This window comes from Mastigoproctus giganteus, chromosome 8, assembly GCF_048544385.1.
Source record: "Mastigoproctus giganteus isolate SK-2022 chromosome 8, ASM4854438v1, whole genome shotgun sequence".
NCBI lineage: Eukaryota > Metazoa > Arthropoda > Arachnida > Uropygi > Thelyphonidae > Mastigoproctus > Mastigoproctus giganteus.
In genome coordinates, this window is record NC_143582.1 from 151,215,929 (window position 1) to 151,236,398 (window position 20,470).

A 20,470-nucleotide genomic window follows, 5' to 3' on the forward strand; every position below is an offset into this window, starting at 1 on the left:
TTTCAACTGAATAACAGCAGAGACTGGAAACAGTTAATTTATCTTCCAGTATCTGATAACCTTTCTCTTTAGTCCAAAGTTGTTTGTTTTATTGTTGAAATATTTTAACCGATATGAATTTGAACTTGATAGAAGCACAGTGGCCCTGCCTGCCAGTTCCTTGTTGGGTTCGAGTATTTGGATAATTTTCACTTTGGATCGCATTGCTCTTTAAATTCCACTGCTCGAAATATGCGAGACCCTTTAAAAAAGTCACATTAGGTCTTCGTGTATATATACCTAAAAGGTTGTTCTATGGTTAATGTAATTTTACTTCAGAAAAACAATATAAAATCGCAATACAAAATTGAGTTTTCAGGCGTTCGTTGGGACCCCATTTAGACTAGCTTAGGAACTGTCACCACTCCAGGGTATTGGTAAGTAAGCCATTAACTCCAGACGCGATGTGTAATTACACTTGCCTCGCTATTTCATTTATTTTAAAAATATACAAAAAGCGGTCGTGTTGAAATTTTTTATTTATAAATAAGAACATAACCTCATACTGTTTTTGTTAATTCTGAGATCCATTTTACACAACTTATACAACCAACCAGGGTTCAATCACACAGTTTCTTTACTTTCACGCATCTGCTTTTTATCATCACCTTTCAAACCCAGAAGGACAACTTTATTATCTGATATTAATTTCTTTTTAAGCTTAATATAAGCTTTTTTTATGATTCCTTTTTCAGATCCAGGTGTGAATATGGTGCACGTCAATATACAAAACCTCTGATTCAACAGTGCTCTTTTATACTCCTTGAACTCATCTTTCAAACTTTGGGACTTCAAAAAGCAGCCAAAATAATCATTTGCCACTGCTTATAATCCTTCAGTGACGTTATATTCTTGTTACTAGGCGTGTGTTGTCTTTATTGCTTGTAAGTGCAAGTACAGTATGTGATTATCATTCACATCACGCATAATTATTTTAATACCTCATCCTATTAGTCTTTACCGGATCTCGAAATGTTAATTACTTAAGGGAATGTAACGGATAATTACATATCCTTTAAAGCTGGACTTAATCGTTGAGAATTAGACCCGTTGGTTTATGATCTGTTCACTCGCGAAAGGGCGCGTTGTTTAGATACCTCGGATCGTTAGCAGCCCAGAAATAAAATGAATCCATCACGTACTGGCTCTTCCTACTCAGCAGCACTCCCCCCCCCCCCACCGTTAACTGTAGCTGGGGGAAGAATACAACGGGATAGTCAGCCTAGTGCAGAATTTTTGGTATGAACATTGCCACTGGCAGTTGAGTAATGATCGGAGACCCTTAGAAAATAAGTCTTTCCCTATTTAAACGATAAGTAGAATAACATTCGGATAACTGTTGAGAATCTTCCAAAAAGCAAGGCAGGTTTTCCCAGATGGAAATATAGAAATAAATTGTATATTTAATTAAATGTTTTGAAGTTTTGGATAATTTTCTAGTGTTCAACAAACCACAAATAATTATACTGAAACACAGGTGAAATCTCTTGATAACTTTGCTCCGAGATATTGATGCTGACTCCAATTAACTTATAAAATGAAATTGCCAGCTTTAAAACTGACATTTGAATCGCGGGGGGGCGAAGAAGTCGAAAAACGGGATCACCAAAGTACTTCAGACTTTTTGGTATTATTAGAACAGCGCATTAAAGCTGAAGGAACCATCCATATATATTATCCCACATTATTCGGATCTTTCGAACTCTCATCACTAATTTTCAGGCTACCATAGCATTCAGTCACAAATTAAAAACACTCCCTCCATGATGAATGAATACACAAATTTCCAATTCTAACGAATAATCTAAATTTTAAGCGTTAATTTATCATTTAAAATCTGATGGAAGTTCATTCTGCTAAAATGGCAGCACTGGTAAACCCCCGATGGATAAAAGTTGTTACATGTTAGCTTTCAGTTATTACTTTATGGCATTTCACAATGACAAATTCTCCCTTTGCGGCGTATGACCTGCATTAATTAAATTGGAAAAGCTGTTACGAAACATTCTCTCAGCAAAACGGTTTTTTATTAAACGTTTTGCAAATGCCGATTTATTTATCACAGTTGGAACAGTCGCGAGACACCGTGTAATATACGTGATGTATCTTACAGAACAAGCCCTGAGCGAAAAGAATTTTTTTTTATCGAGTAAAAAGAACATTCAAGATTTCTAACTGATACCAATACTGTGATCATAAAGTTGGTCAGCTAAATCCGTGGTTTCCAACGTGCACGCGACTACTGACTGCCCCTGTGGGCGTTTTAAAAATCTCAGGCAACGCTGCTGAATACATTACACGAGATTTATAACAGAAACTAGTTATACGATGGATGGATTTCATAAAATCCATCCATTAGGAGTCGGGTTTGGAAAAAAGTTCATCAAGGTTTATCAATCGGATGATGAAGGAACTTTGGTTCCTTTATCATCCGATTTCAGACATTTCTTATTTGATTTCAAAATAAAGGGATTCGATTCTTCAGAAGTTGCACAGTTGCTCGTTTAAGCGTAATTACACAACAGCGAACAGTGGGGGCCATTCATTACTTAACGAGAAGTTCACCCTGCTGCTTGAGCTGTCGCGTGCAATCATTGCTCCTCTTGGGAGTGACACTAAGTTCGAGGAGTTGACGAGCGTGTAACACAGAAAGCAGGAAGTAGTGTGTGCTTTAGCGAGCAGAACAGATGTTTGCAGCACTTAACAAAATCCAATATAAAATTCGTCAGATCAAAATCAACTTTGACGTACCGTTTTTCCTTGAAGGGATAACGTTTGCAGTTTGGAATTATACAACATAATCATGTTTGTCTACCCGTTCATGAAGACTACGAGCCTTGACCTGACTTGTAATTGGAACATGTTCGCTTTCTTCTTTCTTGTACTCACTTGAAGTGAATGATTGTGCTATGCTACCTTGACATTTTAACAAACAATTTTATGTATCTTGGCACTGGTTTTCTCTTTACTTACCTGCCTTCCCCATCATAAAGGAAGAAACTGCTGCTTAAAGATATAATAACTGCCGGACAAGTCAATAGAGAGTTCTTTGCTCTGTGCCTTAGTAATAAGTTTACTTTATGAACAAGGAGACTTTCTTACTGCCAAACTTGATGTGGATGGAGAAGAAATGGACAAACTTTTTGAAGTGTTTTATTATATTAGAGACTATAAAGAGTATGTAACAGAAATCATTGTAGAAATGTAAACTACAGGAAGATGGTTTCAGCCCTCGCAAAATCTTCCATCTTTTCCTCTCTCGAAATGATGTTATACGAATTGTGGTAGCGTTACTTTCCATAACCAAACCTAAATTAATAATAGTAAATACTGCTTTATGTCATATCATTTCCATTTTTAGGATTACGTGAAAGAAGTAACTGAATTGCCTACACGTTTACTGTGAGTCCATTTCATAATTGTTGTCGTCAGTCAGTTGTCATGATACTGTCGAAATAATAACCCAATTATTTGAGTTTTTTCAAATTCCACTTGGTTTTTGGTAAAATCGTTTATCATCGTACAATCGAGTAATATGGAACATTAAATGCGCGTTTTTCCCTAGTGATTTATTTAAATGTAATTTATTATTGCAAAGATAAGTTGATACGACTTACTGATATTGATATTGGTATCTAAAGAGCTGATTAATGGAATCATTTCTATATTTTCATTACTTTTGTCAGTCTATTAAAAAAAAGAGAAAGAGTTGTCAACATTTTTGTACCTTTTGAGTGTATTTTTCCGTTTGTGTCTCTGACTCTTTCGCGCCCGACTAGAGAGACAGAGAGAAAGAAGTTACATCATGTGGAACACTCAAGTTGTTGTAGTGGGGCTTTAGGAGCATCAGCGCCTAAAGCCATATTGCTCTGTGTATACTGTCTGTAAATTGCGTGTTGTTCGGTGGTCCATTTTTGTTTCCTGGATGAAAAACCCGAGTTTCCGGGAGAAAAACCATTCTACCCTCACCTGAGACCGACTAAATCAGCCATATTGTGAAAAGGGCCATTAAAATTCCCGTCGTCATCAACGGGACTCGAACTGAGGTCTTTTCCACTCGGTGGGGGGGAAGGACAGCGATTCTACCAACCCACGAGGGCGGAACACTCAAGTAATGTATTTGATGTGTAAACCAACGTGCCTCATTTTGTAGAGGTTATTAATATCAACTGATTAGACACCCCTGAAACAGCCATTGGCTAGAAAGGTGTGAGTTACACATACAGATCAACTGGGATCTGAATCATAGCTCATCGAAAACCCGTCTGTCATGTCTTTAAATTGCAAGTAGTTTGAGGTGCCTCAGTCTAGTTTTTTATTTTTTATTTTTTATTTTTTTTTTAATTAGACACTGGGTGACAAAGAACGATCTTCGTTCTCTGCCTGAGCGGGAGCCCAGAGATGTTTTAGAAAATTACAGTATCTTAACCTGAAGTAGACATGTAGGTTATAAATAACGCTCGTTCAAGTTGTGCAGTAGTAATACATTGAACTAGACAGTGTACTCTAAATAGAACCACAGGTTTGTTGACAGCATAAGCCGACTTCTATATGAAACACATTGCATGCGCAGAGTAATTTTAGCGATCTAACCGGTGGTGGAAATTTTTTGTACAAGCAGAAAAGTGGGGACTTTTCGTATAATAATATAAATAAAAACTGAACTTTAAAAAATAAAAGTTATTATATTAAAATTAAAAATGTTACTATACCTTTTTGGGATAGGGGATATATCCTCCCCCATGCCCTTGTTTAAACATCAGAAATGTGAATGAATCGTTAATATGGTTAATTTTTGAAATTATCATACAATAGTTGGTTATACTCCAGATTATGGGCAGAAGAAGTGGCTTCTTTTGCTTGAATCCGTCCCGAATTTGGCCCCGCAACGCGGTGACAAAGTGTACCAATAATCTGGAGTTCAGCCCAATAGTTTTACACAAATTCGCCACCTTGTGTTTAAATTCGTGTCGCTAAATATGAAAATATGTTGTACATAAAGTTCCCACAATACCTGTCTCAATAAATCAGCACTACTGCGTACATATCACTAGGGGTTTTCCTGATATTGAACTAGTTTTACTAGAATACTTTTATCTAAATAGCATCGCCTCCTCTTAAAACACGCTAGTTATACAACTTACATAAATGTTAGTTGTGTCAAGAGGATGTTCATCCTCCCTGTTAATAACTTTAAGCTGCTCTTAGTACATCGGTCATCGTGGCTTCTGCTACATGACACTTGTTAGACGACTTCTAATACACTCGTGCCCACACATCATAATTATGGCTTTATTATGGGCTACTTTTTTTTTTTAGTCCACAAATATCTAAAGTCCAGAGAACCCAGATTGCCACTAGGTAATGTTTACTCTTCCAGATTGTCGGCTCTTCATCATATTAAATGAGCCATGTTAAACTATAGCCTAGTTGAACCCAGTCTATAGATAAGAAGTTTTCTCCAAAGTTCCAATCAGTGTTCCACGTATTGGGGTCAGTCCAGAGAACCTTAGGGGTAACAGTCGAAGTCTAAGAACCCATTACGGCCGAGTTTGATACATATCTTATCTGTATTAAAGTGGTAAAAGTAACAGAGCTAATTTAATCTCGGATAGGACAATACCGTGTGTGTGTGTGTGTATATATATACACACAGTTTTTATTGCCTTATCGGATAAGCATCTGATACTAGAATCCGTTACTGGATGGCTTCACTAAAGAGCGTGATTTAGGTGTGAAAATATCCATAATACAATAATGGCAATCAGATTTGTCATGCAGTAATATTCGTTAATATTCTTGCCATCGAAAGTTTACTTCGTTTAGATTTTTATGAGAATAAACTCTCCTGAATAAATTGAAAGAAAAATAAAGTTGTTTTTAAGCAGTATCTTATCCAATACAGTTAATATCTTACGTTAAATAGTTTATCTGAGGATTCTGTTGTGTATCTTCTTAGTATTTTCAAAACTAAATAGAATTTTGAGATATCTAGCAAGTTTCGACCAGTGTTATGCAGATAAAACTTCCATGAAATTAGTTAGATTTAATAATATTCACTGTCTTAATTGACAGTGAATATCTCCTAGCAAAAACAGAGCTGACGCGCGTATTCTTACTTGCCGCGTGATTATGCGTTCATTCATCCTTCTGTCCATTCCAACAGTTGTCCTACTGGGTACACCAAACTAGCTTTAAATGTCTCGAGTTGCACGGATGTCTGTCCTTGACGCCGGCAACTGGGTGCAAGCAACGAATGCAGAAGTACGCTACACGTGGCGTACGGAAGCCACGTGGATATAACGCCGTCATTGACCGTCCTGTTTGGCCTTGGAATATCCTGAAAAGTTCAAGCTACTAGACCCACATTTTCCAGAGGGATGTATACCACAGCGCACTAGGGGAGAGTAGCGCTCACCTCTGTATCGCACAGAGTTTCAGAAAATAATGATAACAGGGTTAAATGTACAGATGGAAGTTGAATTCCAGCGTGTATTAATATCTGGTTAAATACTTTAGATAGGCAATATACTTACAAGGATTTTTACAAAACGCTATCGCATGATTTAATGAATGTTAAATTGCACTTTGTGCCGGTAACCTTTGTCTCTGTTCATTGCTGTGAATATATCAAGTTGTATACCGTATTTATCGTGGAATTAATCATTGAGGAATTAAGAAACCATCATGAATGCAATAAAGATATAAATAGAAAGGAATATCTAGTATCGAACATTATATGGAATGAATCTTCGTACGAATCGCACAAGTTCATTGAGCATTGCTGTTCTTTTTAGGTGCTCTTTAATTTGTGTTTATGTACTTAGGACTGAATATTCAATGAAATTTAGAATGAATCCACTGAAATCTCATGAATGCGCCGAATTATGTTGATTTTAAAGTGTGCTTCAGTACACTTTTCTTATATGAATAACCTGTAGGATTGGTTGTCTGTTTCTGATGTAACCTTGGTACATAACCAAGAGCCATTTAATCGAATGATTAGGTCAGTCATGAAATGTTATCTCATCGAAAAATTACTTGTAAGTTGTTGGAAAATGTTTCCGTGCTCTTGACAGAGGTTTTCTGGTATTCACTTGTGCTTCTATTCGCATTCCTTTGGGAATAGAGAACCTTGGAAGATGAGGATTGAAAAAGGCGAGAACACCGAAGATGAGGTGATGGGATGAAACGGTGGCAGGAAATGACTAAATGATAAAAGGAGTCCAAGCTAATGAATTTTTACATACTTGGAGTCTGATGATAAAGGAAGCGTCATACACTTCACCTGTGTTTAATCGATGGCTTTGTACACTTTCTGCTTACAAAAATTGCACTTGTACATTGGACTGTTAATTTATTAAACTTTTAAATACAGATAAGTGTAGAGCCTTGAAAGGAAACGTTCCTTACCAGTAATAGTTAGAAATGTGGGCCGTTGAACAAAATAGAATTTCCATTATTGATGTGAAAGAGTTATGGACAAACAGTTATTAATGTTATAGTCGGCAATAAATTTGGATATTGAATACAATAAAGCAGTAGCCTGCCATAGTTTCCGTAAAAAATATACCAAATAACTCGAATACGTACTTCGAAAATGGTTTAAAACCACTTCCATAATGCAAATCGTTCGAATTGATTTCAAAAAGAAAAGAAATTAGGCTGGAATGCCTGCAGTGAGATATTACCCACGGCAAACATCAGAACTAAAGATACGCAGTGCTCAGTATCATTCTGGTAACTTAAAGGTAGTTTGATAGATCGAAATAATTTTTCTTTCCACTTCCTGTAGTCTGAGTAAAAGGATGTGCCCACCTGTGCTCCAGGTACAGCGGGAGTGGTGTATACCAAAAGCAAGTTATTCCACTTTGTCGTCTCCGTCAAATGCTGCAGACTTACAAATAGTGCAAAGAACTCCTGTACTGCCCTTCTTAACTTGACAATCAGCTTCGTTTAAAGTTTAGTTGTTGTTTTTTTTCCGAATGAAGGAAATTTTGAGCAAAAATAACTCGGGGGAATGACATCCACTCACTTTGTTCAGAAATACAGTAAACTAAAAATTTTGTTTCAATTAAGATTCTGTTTGTGTCGAATTCATAATAGAAATTCAGCCTCTACAGTGAACTAAATGCTGGGAACCGTTCTAGTCGTTGATAATTGGATTTAGGCGGTCTACGAGGAATAATTTTGAAGCTTCGTTTTCTGAGCTTGTATAGTTCTTTAGAACGCGTTTTGACTGGTCGTGAATATCCATTGTGTTCTTGTGCTTTCAATATACTGTAATTTGCATTTTCACGCGTTCTCGTTCCCTAAAAGGAATGGATTGAGTTCAGAACTGTAATCGTTCTGGTATATGGGTTGGTGGATCTTGTATTCTAATTTGATATTTTCCAAAGATATCTGTTAATTACAAGTGAGGCTTTTACGTAACACCCATGGACTTCGATGTACTGTACACTTCTTTTCAAATAATTATAATTTCAGTAGCCTTTGTGCAATTTCCACTGTATAATCATTCGCTTGGGTGCTGCAGTAAAATAGGTGAAAACTGCTTCGAGATTTTCAGTTACGACATGTTTGTTCTCCCACCCGGAAGAAATTACCACTTCAGCACCAGCAAGCATCAATTTCCGGCATAGTTGGTTAGTTGGAGACCAGTTATACCACATCTCCCATTAACCTTCCCCTGGTTATCTCGTGGTGAAGCCTATCACGGACTGTTTCACAAGATAACTATCTCATCTCCAGACTTTAAGTCTCCCTGCATGCTTAATACAGTATAGTTTGCTCTTTAAGACGTGGTGTTTCGGAATCGGAACTGATACAGATCGCGGTGAAGCAATTTCCGTTTTGCTTGCTTGCCTCTTTTGCTGCATGGTAGTCCCATTACAGTTGAAGGTTGCAATCTAGATGTTAATCAGTGGTTTAGTCTGTTCGACTGCTAAGTTTATGGTATTAATCATAATTCGATTACAATCATTAGCGGCCTGATGGGTTTTTAATAGATGATTAACAAATTTGTAGTTACTCTTAACTAAATACCAGTTATTCTTTCAATAACACTCTTAAAATCGAAATTAGTCCATAACAAACCAAAATAAGATAAATAGCCAAAAGAGTAATTGGTTCTTAGTCTGCTTGAGTGGAACAATAGACAATTGATTTTTGTTCCCGACTTCATTTAGTGACAAAACAGTTAATCCGTCCTCTCCCCTTCATTCCTAAATATGGTGTTAATAGTATGGTAAATTTTTATTGAAAAATTTACCCTACTATTATGAAAAAGGTCTGGGTTTGATTCTCATCGCCAGTCGAAGTGAGAAATCTTTCCTTCAGGACAGGTGAAGGTGTTTCATGTTTGTTTCCTACTGGAAACTGATTTTTATTCCACAAAATTTCACGAAACCTGTCAATAGAATATAGGCAGGTTACAAACTCAATATGGTGACTCTTTTTGGTCTTGGAGCCCATAAAAAGCAATCAAGACATACCATGACGGCCTTAAGATTCTAAAGCAGCCAAACAACCCTTTCAGGACAAAAAGTGGATTTCGGTGGTTCAGTTCGCTAATCAGGGTGTTCTATGTGCAGTACTGATCTCTTTCTCTCTTCTCGAAATTCAGTTGTGCCACGCTGTTTTTTATTTCTTTTCTCGAATCTTTCTGCACTACACAACGTGTCGCTACTGAAATCCGTTCAAAGGTCATTGGACCCTGCGTTTATGTTATTTACAAATCGTGTACTTTATTTTCGTGCAGTGCGGCGTCTTTCACTCGGTAAGAGCCCACGACATCAATGAACTGACAGCTTGAATGACACCATGTTGCGTAATTTGATTTACGCTCGGCTTCCACATGAGCAACGTGAAATTTTCAACGTTCACAAAAGCCGGCCAGTCCAATTTATTGTTCCTTCGGAATTTCCTCCTTGAACTCGACCACCTTTTTTTTTTTTTTTAAGTAAAGCGCTTGCCCCTTAACTTCCCATTTCTCCCTCTTGGAATTATGTTCAAAGCTTTGGTGGTTGGGTAAGCGAACAGTTTTTGTTTCAGTTGCGCAATATCAGTATTACGTTACTACATTGTTAATGACTTAGATAAAGTGATTTGTTCCCTTCACGTTCCTTCTTGATAGTAGCCAGAACGGGTTCAGAAGAATGGAAAATAATAAGGATGTACATAAGCCGACAGTTGTTTAATTAATACGCTTAAATCATGAAAGGAAATCAGAAAAACTGTCATAACACTGTTAAGAAATAGGCGTGCAGTTGGTTTGAATAAGTATTACATAATGAAGTCACTTGCTAACACGAAGTTTACTCCTTGCATAAAGTGTTGTTGCAGAATACAGGTTTGAGTTCTTAGCTAGAACAATTCTCCACCTTACATTACTTATCACAAATAAAATGCGCTGCTGCTGATGTACGATATTATCGGCCACCTAAAGGACTTTTTCCTCATAACCTCCGATTAACGGACGTTTTATGAGAAGATATGAAGAGTGGTATGCAGGAAGTCTTTAGAGGCAAGACAAGTTTTGTATATAGTGCCAACTCGTTACCCTCAATCGATGTTTAACTAAATAACTTTTCTGTATAGAGAACAAGTATACGTTGTACATTTTTTCCATTACTTCTTAAACAAAGTCAGACAATTTTTCGCTTAGTTTTTTGTGTTCTAAATATTTCTTGATTGCAGAGACTTTCAAACTAATTTTCAATCCTTCTGTTGGTATTAGTGTTATAATGGCTAGATTATACAAGCTTCTCTGCATCTGCCAAAAAAGATATCATTCATACTTGGTTGCCAAAAAGTGTCTATCCAATTCCGCTTAGATCTTTGGCAAACAATCAACCTCGACCACAGTGGAAGGCGTCATTTCTGATGATAAGTTTGCTGGACATTGATGGTATTCCCTAATTTTAGCACAGCAAGATAGAATTTCTTGGCGGAAATAAATAAACTAATCGAAGTTAACTTCTATAAATTTCGTAACACTTGTCAGCTACTTCATGTTTATGATTTTCTTATGGCATGACCTGGAAAGATGGCTGTTGATCAAAGAAAGCAGGTAGTTGAATGGACATGACATAAAGTAGCAACTACTTGAAAACATTTAGGTAGAGGGTGGAGATTAATGACAGCCCACGCCACGATCAGGGCAAAATGTTAAACCTCTGCCAAGGTGACCTGTTTGTCAAATCCAGTGCTGTTATTCCCAGCGCTTATTTCATTTCACTCCATCGTGATTAAATGGTGTTGGCGATGGTGAGGAATCTTTTTAATATCCTTTACAAATCAAATTGTTGCTCGTTTTTCTTAATTTACGAATTATTAGCAATTGGTAAAAAAAGAAACTAGCTTATTTTGGTTTTTACTGGATAAAAACAGGTTTTTTTTTTGTTCGTTTTGGAGGAGGAACTTGTACAATAAACAGAATTTCTCTTACAACCCAGTTGGCCTTTCATATGCAACATGACCCTCCACAGAGAAGGTGGTGACGGAATTGTGATGGCCTGCAAGTCAGCTGTCTTCATGTACTGATAGATAACCTTTTATAGGAGTTATCATTTTAAGGCCTCACTTATTTGGTGCTTGCCTAATACAGAGGCTAACGGAATCTGTATTTTTAGACTCTTACTGAACGAAAAAATTAACTGATCTTTCTCTCTTTCTTTAAAGAACATGAATTGCAGTAAAATAAACCTTTGTGGAACATAACGTATCCATGCATACAAATTAAAGAGAAATTCATAAGTAACAAATAGCTGTTATTAATTAACATGTAAATAATTTTACAGCTTATAAATTGTGAAAAAAATGAACCACGTCAATCCCACATTTATACCCCTTTGTGTAAATTGAAATAGTGTGCTATTGCTATTTGTGAGTATGTAGTACAATGGATAAAAGGATAATTATAAATGTGAGCGGACCACTCATTATAATTAATTGCTGTGAGTGGACTGGAACCTCGATTGGGATCTTTCGGAGGTCAGTACTGGGTCCTTTGTTGTTCCTTATTTGCTAAAGACATTGATGAAAGTATAAAAGTTTTATATCAAAGTTTGCTTTGATAATAAGGTTGTGAGGGTGGTAAACAATAGTTAGCAAGGTATCCTGTTGCAGCATGACCTAATAAATTATTCAGTAGGTCTGAAAACGGTAGTTGGAGTTGTTGTTGATATTGGGCTTAATGATGCAAGGGCTACTGAGGCCAAATTGCCTGTTCATTGTTTATTTACAGGCAACATGTAGTTATAGATGTTAAATCATATGCTCCTGTACAAGACAAGGGTAGTTGGAGAAAAATGTTAGTAAATGTAAGACTTTATATTTGGACAGCAGTAATCCTATGTTATCTTATTACTTGGGAAGAAACAAACTTGAGATAATTGATAATGAAAAAGACTTGGGATTAATTATACAACCGAACATGAGATTCTGTCAACTCTCTGGTAAGAGAGTTGACAGAAGTTGACATAACTGTAAAATCTTGGGGAAGAACGGTAGACTGGACCTTAAGAAGATTATCTTCGGGTAGCGTGTTGTGGAACGTTGGAATAAATTTCCTGCAAGGATAACCAGGCAGAAAATATTTCAAAATTCAAGAAAGAATTATATAGGCATGTTTTGGCACAGGAATTTTTCTAGTAGAAACAGAGAAGTAATTATTCCATTATTTTACAGTCTTGGTAGGCCACTCCTTCAGTATTATATATGATATTGGAACTTCCATTGCAAGAAGGATATGATCCGCTGGAGTAGCTGCAGTGAAGAGCAATAAGGTTGATTATAAAGAATCTTTCTAGAGAAAGAGAGACTCAGTTTTGTGGATTGCAAAGCCTCTAGACTAGATGTGTGTACGAAGACTTGAACGAAATATTTACTCAACGGTTTCAGTAAATGAAATAAAGGCGGGTTGTTGTGGGGGAGGGGGGTTCTCTTATTTCGCAGATAGACATGCACTTCAATAGAAGAATGAAAATTGTAGTCTTAATATAACTTTTTTGCCAAAGGATTTTAACTGTTAGAACAACTTGTCACCTAATCTTGTAGAACCAAGGAGCTTATATAAATATAAGGAAAGTTTGGACAGATTAGCTTGGCTGCTTTGCATCAATTTGCCTTTAGTAGCACTAATAATCTTAACGGCTTCACAGAACATATTTCAATCTTTTTCAACGGTATTGCAGAAATGAAGTTTAGCAATACTTCCAGTGGAAATGTTCGTGCTGTTATTAATTTGTATTAATTCAATTCTGGCTCTAGGCTCATCCTTTAACGTTGACTCAATCATACTCATGTAATGAATATTTATACTCGAAAGTTAAACATTATTTTTCTATACTTTAATTCACAAAGAAGCTAAATCGTGTATACCTTAAGTCTCTTTCCCTCTCACTCATTCAGTAGCTCTCAAAACTTCGCTCAGATGTGTTCAGCTACCCATTAGAAAGATTTAAGTCTCCAGCCGGAGGACGCAATTGGGAAAACCCTCTAGATTGCAACAAAGTTAGGTAACCCCCCCCCCCCTCAACAAACACACAAAATCAAGATTTGCGTTAGTTCATAACGTAAACCAGTATGGTTGGGTACCCTGAATTCTGGTATCTGAATCTAAAACTAGTAAGCCAGGCTGTTATAGCCTCTTGTGCAAACTAACATCTTTTCAGATCACAAAACCAAAAATTAATAATGATTCTCGTTGTGGCAAAGTCCTTGCCTGTGATAGTCTGGATTTTTTCAGTTCCATTGAAAAATTTCAGTGTCTTGGAATTGCTTAGGGGTAAAAGTTTTACTGACCTTCGCGTTTAGACGTCCTCGGTACTACTGACACACTTATCTCAAGACATCTCTTAACCCTTTGTAATTTAAAGCGGCATAATTTAGAATAGTTTCTACTGGAAATCTACTTTAATTATTGGTGAGTTTTATTGCGTACACCGAATGAAGAGTGTTTCTGATTTACGATTTTCTTTTTCTAAAAAGGAACCGAATGCACCTAAAGCCAAATCAGGCCTTCTATCTGCTCATCAACAATAGGAGTTTAGCGAGTATGTCCAAAACTTTGGCTGAAATTTACAGAGAGAATATGGACGAGGACGGATTTCTCTATGTCACATACGCTTCACAGGAGATGTTCGGATCTTCAAGGAACCACAGAAGGGTGTAAATCTATGCCTTGTGCCATTAAAGCTTCATTCTCAAATAGCAGGTAGGCGTCTTAGTTCTTAGTAGCTAATTAAAATCTACATAATAGGCAAAACTTAAAACTTGTATAAACATAATTTTCTGTATACTTTAAATAAAGATAATACAAATCCAAATCAGTAAAAATGGAGGTTTACAAGTACACTGGTTTCCAGGTTTGGTCCTTACACCTTTCAGATTTCTTGTCCTGCTTTTTACAGATCTTTGATTTGGTCTTTTAGCCTTTTTCTAGATCCTCCTTCATTGGCCTCCTGGTTTACTTTTCAAAACTTTCCTAACAACCCAATCAAGACTAAAATGATTTGGATCCATCCACTTCTTCTATCCGATTCATTTCAGTGTTGATTGGATTATTTCGTTATTCAGGTTAACCACTTGTAATCTTTATCTTATGCCTTCATTTTGTAGATCTATGGAAACTTCATTTCAAGAAATAATTACTTATTCCGTTTTTCTCGTGGTTTGTTACCCAGCATAGATGATTTTAGCTAACAGAGGTTTTAAATAGTTTGTTTTTCGGATAGGAATTCTTCTCATCGTATTATGAAGACATAAGACAGACACTAACAAAGAAATAAGCAATCGATATCATTTTATAGCCCTGACTATAAAAATACTACAAACTAAGCTTGTTTGAACGTTAGTTGATTCTGTCGTTAAAATAATACCCAGTTTGGTTATTTGTGGTGCCCAATGATAATGACGGAAAGTAGGGACCATTATTGCTGCTTTAATCCATATATCTTTGCTATTAATTATAACTTAACTTCACGAAAAAGTCTCATTCAGTATTTTATGTTACCAATCTTGAACGTTAAGTAAGAAAGCGTGAATGAGGAAATTTGTCGACCCCATGATTTATTGTCATTTTTACAAGCTTATCTCTAGTGACCCTTTGACAAGAATTTGTAATAATTTTGCGTTTTTTTGTGTTTCGTTCACGCTCCTTTGAAGATATGTTCTGAACATGGTGAATAGGCTGCTGCCTTGTCATGGGTAATGTGCTTATACATTTTGTTGACTTTGTGTTAAAATAATGTCGGTGTAATCTATTAAAGCTATTGAAAGGATTCATTTATCTTCTGTAAGGTGGCTGCTACTGGAAACAAATAAGACCCAGCAGTTAGTTAAGTTATTTTTGTTATTTTTTTTTTATTTTTGAACCAGTTGAACATATGTTGGAAATCGATGTGTTCTTGTACAAAGGAAACACTTCTATCTGACCTGTATTTACACGTGGCACAATTGGAAGTAGGACAAGAAACTCACTTAATTCTCTAAACATATGGCTATAGAACTGGGTCACAAATGAAACCTGAAAGAAGGCTTAATTTCTTCCCATCCCACTAAGACTATTATTTCTTGGCAACATTTAAACCCCACGCCATTGTCTAGTGTTGAAGATGACCTGAGAGGGCCATACTCAAGATACACTGGATGGTCCCCCATAATGGATCTTTCTAGCTTTAAGTGTATTCCCGACTGTCATTAAATCACAAATTATGATGTGATCCTTTCCTACATCTGATCATTTAATATATTTATTAAAGCAGCAGAAAAGCAAAGCAGAACCCTTCTTCTCTCACAACCTGGCATTGGTGTAGACTCCCAAGACAAATGAGCAGCAAAAACAACATTGTTTCAGATTCAATTAGAGAGAGAGAGAGAGAGAGAGAGAGAGAGAGAGAGAGAGAGAGAGAGAGAGAGAGAGAGAGAGAGAGAGAGTGTTCTGTTTATAACCCGATTCGACCACATGGGTCAGAGGAGCTATCAGTTTTGACAAGAATACAATCATTAACAGTATTTATCAGTGATATGGCCCAAACCAACTCAAACGCATGCGCTGGTTTAGATTACACAGCATTTGAACAACCGCCGAGAGTAATTCACTTTTTTTTTTACTATAAGCACTCTAGATTAAATTGGTTTAAAAAAAAAATCTTTTGCCACGGTCTTTTTGCACTGCATTTGAAATGAGGATTTGCTTCATAGTTTCCTGATGGGGGAACCTTAGACATTTTGATGCTGATGCGTTAATTTTTGGACATTTTTTAATCAGCCATATTAAGGAACAAAGATATTTGTTAAATGTCTTGATGTGTGTTGTTTTAGAACTGGACCATAAAAAAATACACCCGGTGCGCCTCTAGCAAAAATTAATGGAGACAATGAAGTCTATAGTGCTAGAAAATGAATGAGCAGAAAGCCTCCCTGTTTTGTTTAGTTGAGTTTGTTTAACTGAAAGTATCTTAATTTATATTTGGGAGTCTTTTATCAGTAGCTGCCTTAAGCGTCACTACCTATGTTTTTTGGTCCTTTAAATACAGCCAAAAGAAGCTGTCTGGTTTTCAATAGCCCAACAGGAGGCCACAAGGGTAAAATTACCACGAAACTCCATTGTAACATGTTGATTGAGTGGTTTTCCCCAAGCATGTTAATTAAATGCCTTAAATTCACATCCTGGGGCAATATTAAAGTATCTAGCCGGTGCACCTCGTACCTCAGACTAGTATATAAGCTCCAGCACTACGTTGTTGAGATGGTATCTGGAATAAAGTTAGAGGGAGAAAGAAAGAGATGCAATCTTTTCTTTCTCACTAACTCCTGAAAAGTAAAAGCGGCAGACACGCAGATTCCATACGGAAAAATAATAAAAATCACGAAAATATAAAAATTATATTCCCGTGATTACATTGCCTGTGAATGATTATGATTAAAGACTTATTGCTGGTATGGAAACTTCATTTTATCAACGTTAAATTCCGGTGTCAACAACTCCCAAATAAGCGCTTTGTTCCATTATGAATTTGCGCGATTGATTTTCACGTATTTCTGCAGGATAACTACACAATAAGATTTGTACCAAGAGAAATTCGAATAGCAAAGCCAGGACCATCTCCTTTCACACTCACACAGAAATGTAAGCTGAGTTGTTTTTAACATTTCTCCTTTGAGAAATGTAAACTGGATTGTTGGAGATTTTTAATTTGCAAATTTGAACGTTATACAGTTTAAAGTTTTATCAGTTACAAATTAAATAGTATACCTTATGCTTAATATAAGAGATCTACGTATGTACATTAACTGTTTTGTTGTTTTTGACAGGTCTATTGAGATTACTTCAGAAACAGAAATTTTGGCGAGGAACTGGAGATTCCAAAGCCGTTCGTCCATTAATGGTGCTTTCCTTCACACGCAGTGCCTTCTACAAAGAATTGTATGAAAAGACTAGAACTGTTTCTCCTGGTGAGAACATGTGATACTGAGACTCAGCGGCCTCTTGTCACCAATCAAGTTTCCAATCTTGACAATATTTGATTAAATATCATTTCATAAGGTGCCATAATTCTCATAAGTAAACTAACCTGTGTGTTTTGATTAGAACTTTGTCCTCGTCCTCCTCCTCCTCCTCCCTCTACTTTTAACCAATCTTCCAATCGTAATGAGAGCTAGTTCATTTGGTGTCATGTTATACCTTTCCGTATTTTCTTCTCTGAAAACTCTGCTGTTAATATTACGTTGATTCATAATTAAGTTTATAATGTAGAAACAACAATTATACGTACTATGGCGAATTTAGACTGGAAGCCATTTTGTCAGCGTAACTTTCTCTTACAAATTTTATATCGCATTTTTGCTCATAACGATCAAATTTAATACTTCCTGAATTTTTTTGTTTAATTTATAACCTATAAAAACTGTAATTGCGTTATAGTAAACTGATTGTATTCAGTTTTAGAGAATGTTGTTATGTGGTCAAAAAACACCAAAAAAAGATCATTTTTGTGGGTAGGGTAAGATTTAGTATTATTGCGCTAATTGACGAAAAGGCTTAATTCCTTTCAGAAATTGAATTTATACTATAAATGGCTGTCAAGTGCTACTTATACCAACTAGTAGTAGACATAAGTAGCAAAACTACTAAAGGCACTGCAAATTTTAGTCATATGCACTTCGCCATAAGTTACGTATATCATATTCCTTAATTTAATTATAAATACACGATCGATTTCATTCGAATGAATATTACTATTGGAAAACCAACTACGAATTCTGGTCAACATAAATGAGTCGAGTTATCGAATCGTAATGAACAGCTGATGGAGATCGAAACATTAATTGAGGTTATTAATAATAAAATATGTCCCCATTACAAAATAATTCCTTCAAGAGTTAATGAGTGGAAAAATAAAAATTTCGGCCAAGGACTTCGCTTGTTTTTTTAATTGCAAACAGATATTTTTCCTTGTGGAAATCTTTATTGGTATTTCTGTATTGCTTCTGAGAAACTGAATTGGAAAATTTTCGCTTTGGTTAATAAAGCGTGACTGTGCTTAATGTGGTCTGCGTAATTTCTATAAGGAGAACACTTAATGAATTTTATATAGTTTTAATTGGATGTTTGTTACTGGAACTAGCGGTATCCTTTTATTGCAGTAATATTGTATTGTTAAAATTTATATTTTAATGAATAAATCGGGGTTTTCCTACTGAAATCTCGAATAATCTCGTCACCCACGCCAATTTCAGTATTTTAAAGAATTCTTTGACATTTATATTCATTAGTTACAATATTTAACTTTAAATAAGCAAAAATTTAACCCGCGAGAGTTCTTAATCGAGACTAGTTTGCTTCTGCGCCGTTAGCTACTCAACTGCCACCTACGAATAACTAGACAAGACCCGCAAAACTTATTTTTAGTACTATATACTGCAATTAGCATTTAATCACAGTAGGTCAGTGGTTTTGCCCGCTGGCTTGCTGAATTGAGGGATACCCGGTTCATGTATCGCTTAATATTCTTGGCGCAACATACCTAAATGAAACTCTAGTCCGATTAAAACTCGCAAGTCCTTTCAGGGTTATTGTTATAAATTAATACTCTTTAAAGGAATTGCGCAGTGTTTGATTAAAAATTAATTTATCTTTGGAAAATTTCCAAAATCAAAAAGGCCAAAAGCAAAGCTGTACGTCATTGGGCACAGTTAAATATAATAGAACTTATATTCAACTAAAAACTGAAAGGATCCTTGAACATCACACAGACCTGTAATCTCTTTCTGTCTCTAGAGTTTTTGTCTCTACGTACATTCTTCGTGATCTGTGCTTTAAGAAATGCGATGAAATTATCGTGTATTCCTCTGTATCTTATGAACTGTTTCTAATGTGTATATCATGCTAGATTTGTGCTTCTATTTTCTGATCACTGTAAAATGACATCATATGTACAAAGGAAGCTGTGCTTACCATTGTGGGCTGTAGTGTCTGTTGCGCATTCTCACTTTTATCAATGTACGAGTGATAGGGTATACTTGAAAATAAATGCTTTATTGAAAAAGAAGTTTGTGTGTTTCAGTGCGTGACAAAGCTGACTCGTAATATTCGAATGTCGACAGACTTTCATGAAATACTAAAAGTGGACAGGTGACAAATGAAATGTGTGCAGAATATGATAGAAATGCCGAATGTAAAAAAGCAATGTGACATTAAATATATGTTTAACCATATTTTCTGTAGAGCAAAATTCGACAGCAAATACCTTTAATATGTGCTTTTAAAATTACATTCGAAATCCAACAGCTTGTTACATTTCAATACTTGTATATGTACATAATTTACATTACCATAAATATCAAGCGAGAGGGAAAAACTTAACTAGGCAAAGAAAGACAAATGGCACAGTGGGCAAGTGCGTGTGAACTGTCTGGGACGGCGTCTTGCTAAATGGTATCAACAACTAAATGCGTCTGGCCTATACCTCCTAACTGTCATTTCTTAATGACTCTTAAACTCTTGCGTGAGATTCGGTACTTTGTCTCTGCCCCTTAAAAAATGTAGCCTACACGGCTTAACTGAGTTGTATAAAAATCCTCGTGCTCGTAAGGCAGTATGGAAATTTTGGCTGTTAAGTGTGCATACGTGCGCGTTCGATCATTAGTCATTTCATCTGCAATACAAATGTTTATTTGCAAATGAAGTATAAACAAACCCTTTTGTGGTAACGGTGCCCAAAGGTATTTGATAAATAAATTGCAGAAAGTTTCGAATTAGCAATTTTAATTCGAAGACACTGGAAATCTTGAAGAGGTTATTGGTTTTACACTGTAATCGTAAAACCAATAAGTTCATCTTCTGTTTTCTAGGTCTGTGAAGAAAGATTCAAATAACATATACTACTCGACATAATTTTTGGTACAGAATTGTCTTTATTTTGCA

The 20,470-nt window shown here is 36.0% G+C and overlaps 1 protein-coding gene across 1 annotated transcript in view; it reads left to right on the forward strand.

The window, feature by feature from the left end:
• The window catches only part of LOC150081918 (microtubule-associated protein 1 light chain 3 gamma-like), a 50,840-nt gene extending 31,251 nt beyond the window's left edge, over positions 1–19,589 (forward strand). The window contains exons 4-5 of the mRNA XM_090378984.1: positions 14,032–14,257; positions 17,359–19,589. Coding sequence (XP_090235110.1) covers positions 14,032–14,215 — 184 coding nt within the window. The 3' untranslated portion in view covers positions 14,216–14,257; positions 17,359–19,589. The remainder of the gene's footprint in view (positions 1–14,031; positions 14,258–17,358) is intronic.
• Positions 19,590–20,470: the final 881 nt, after the last annotated feature.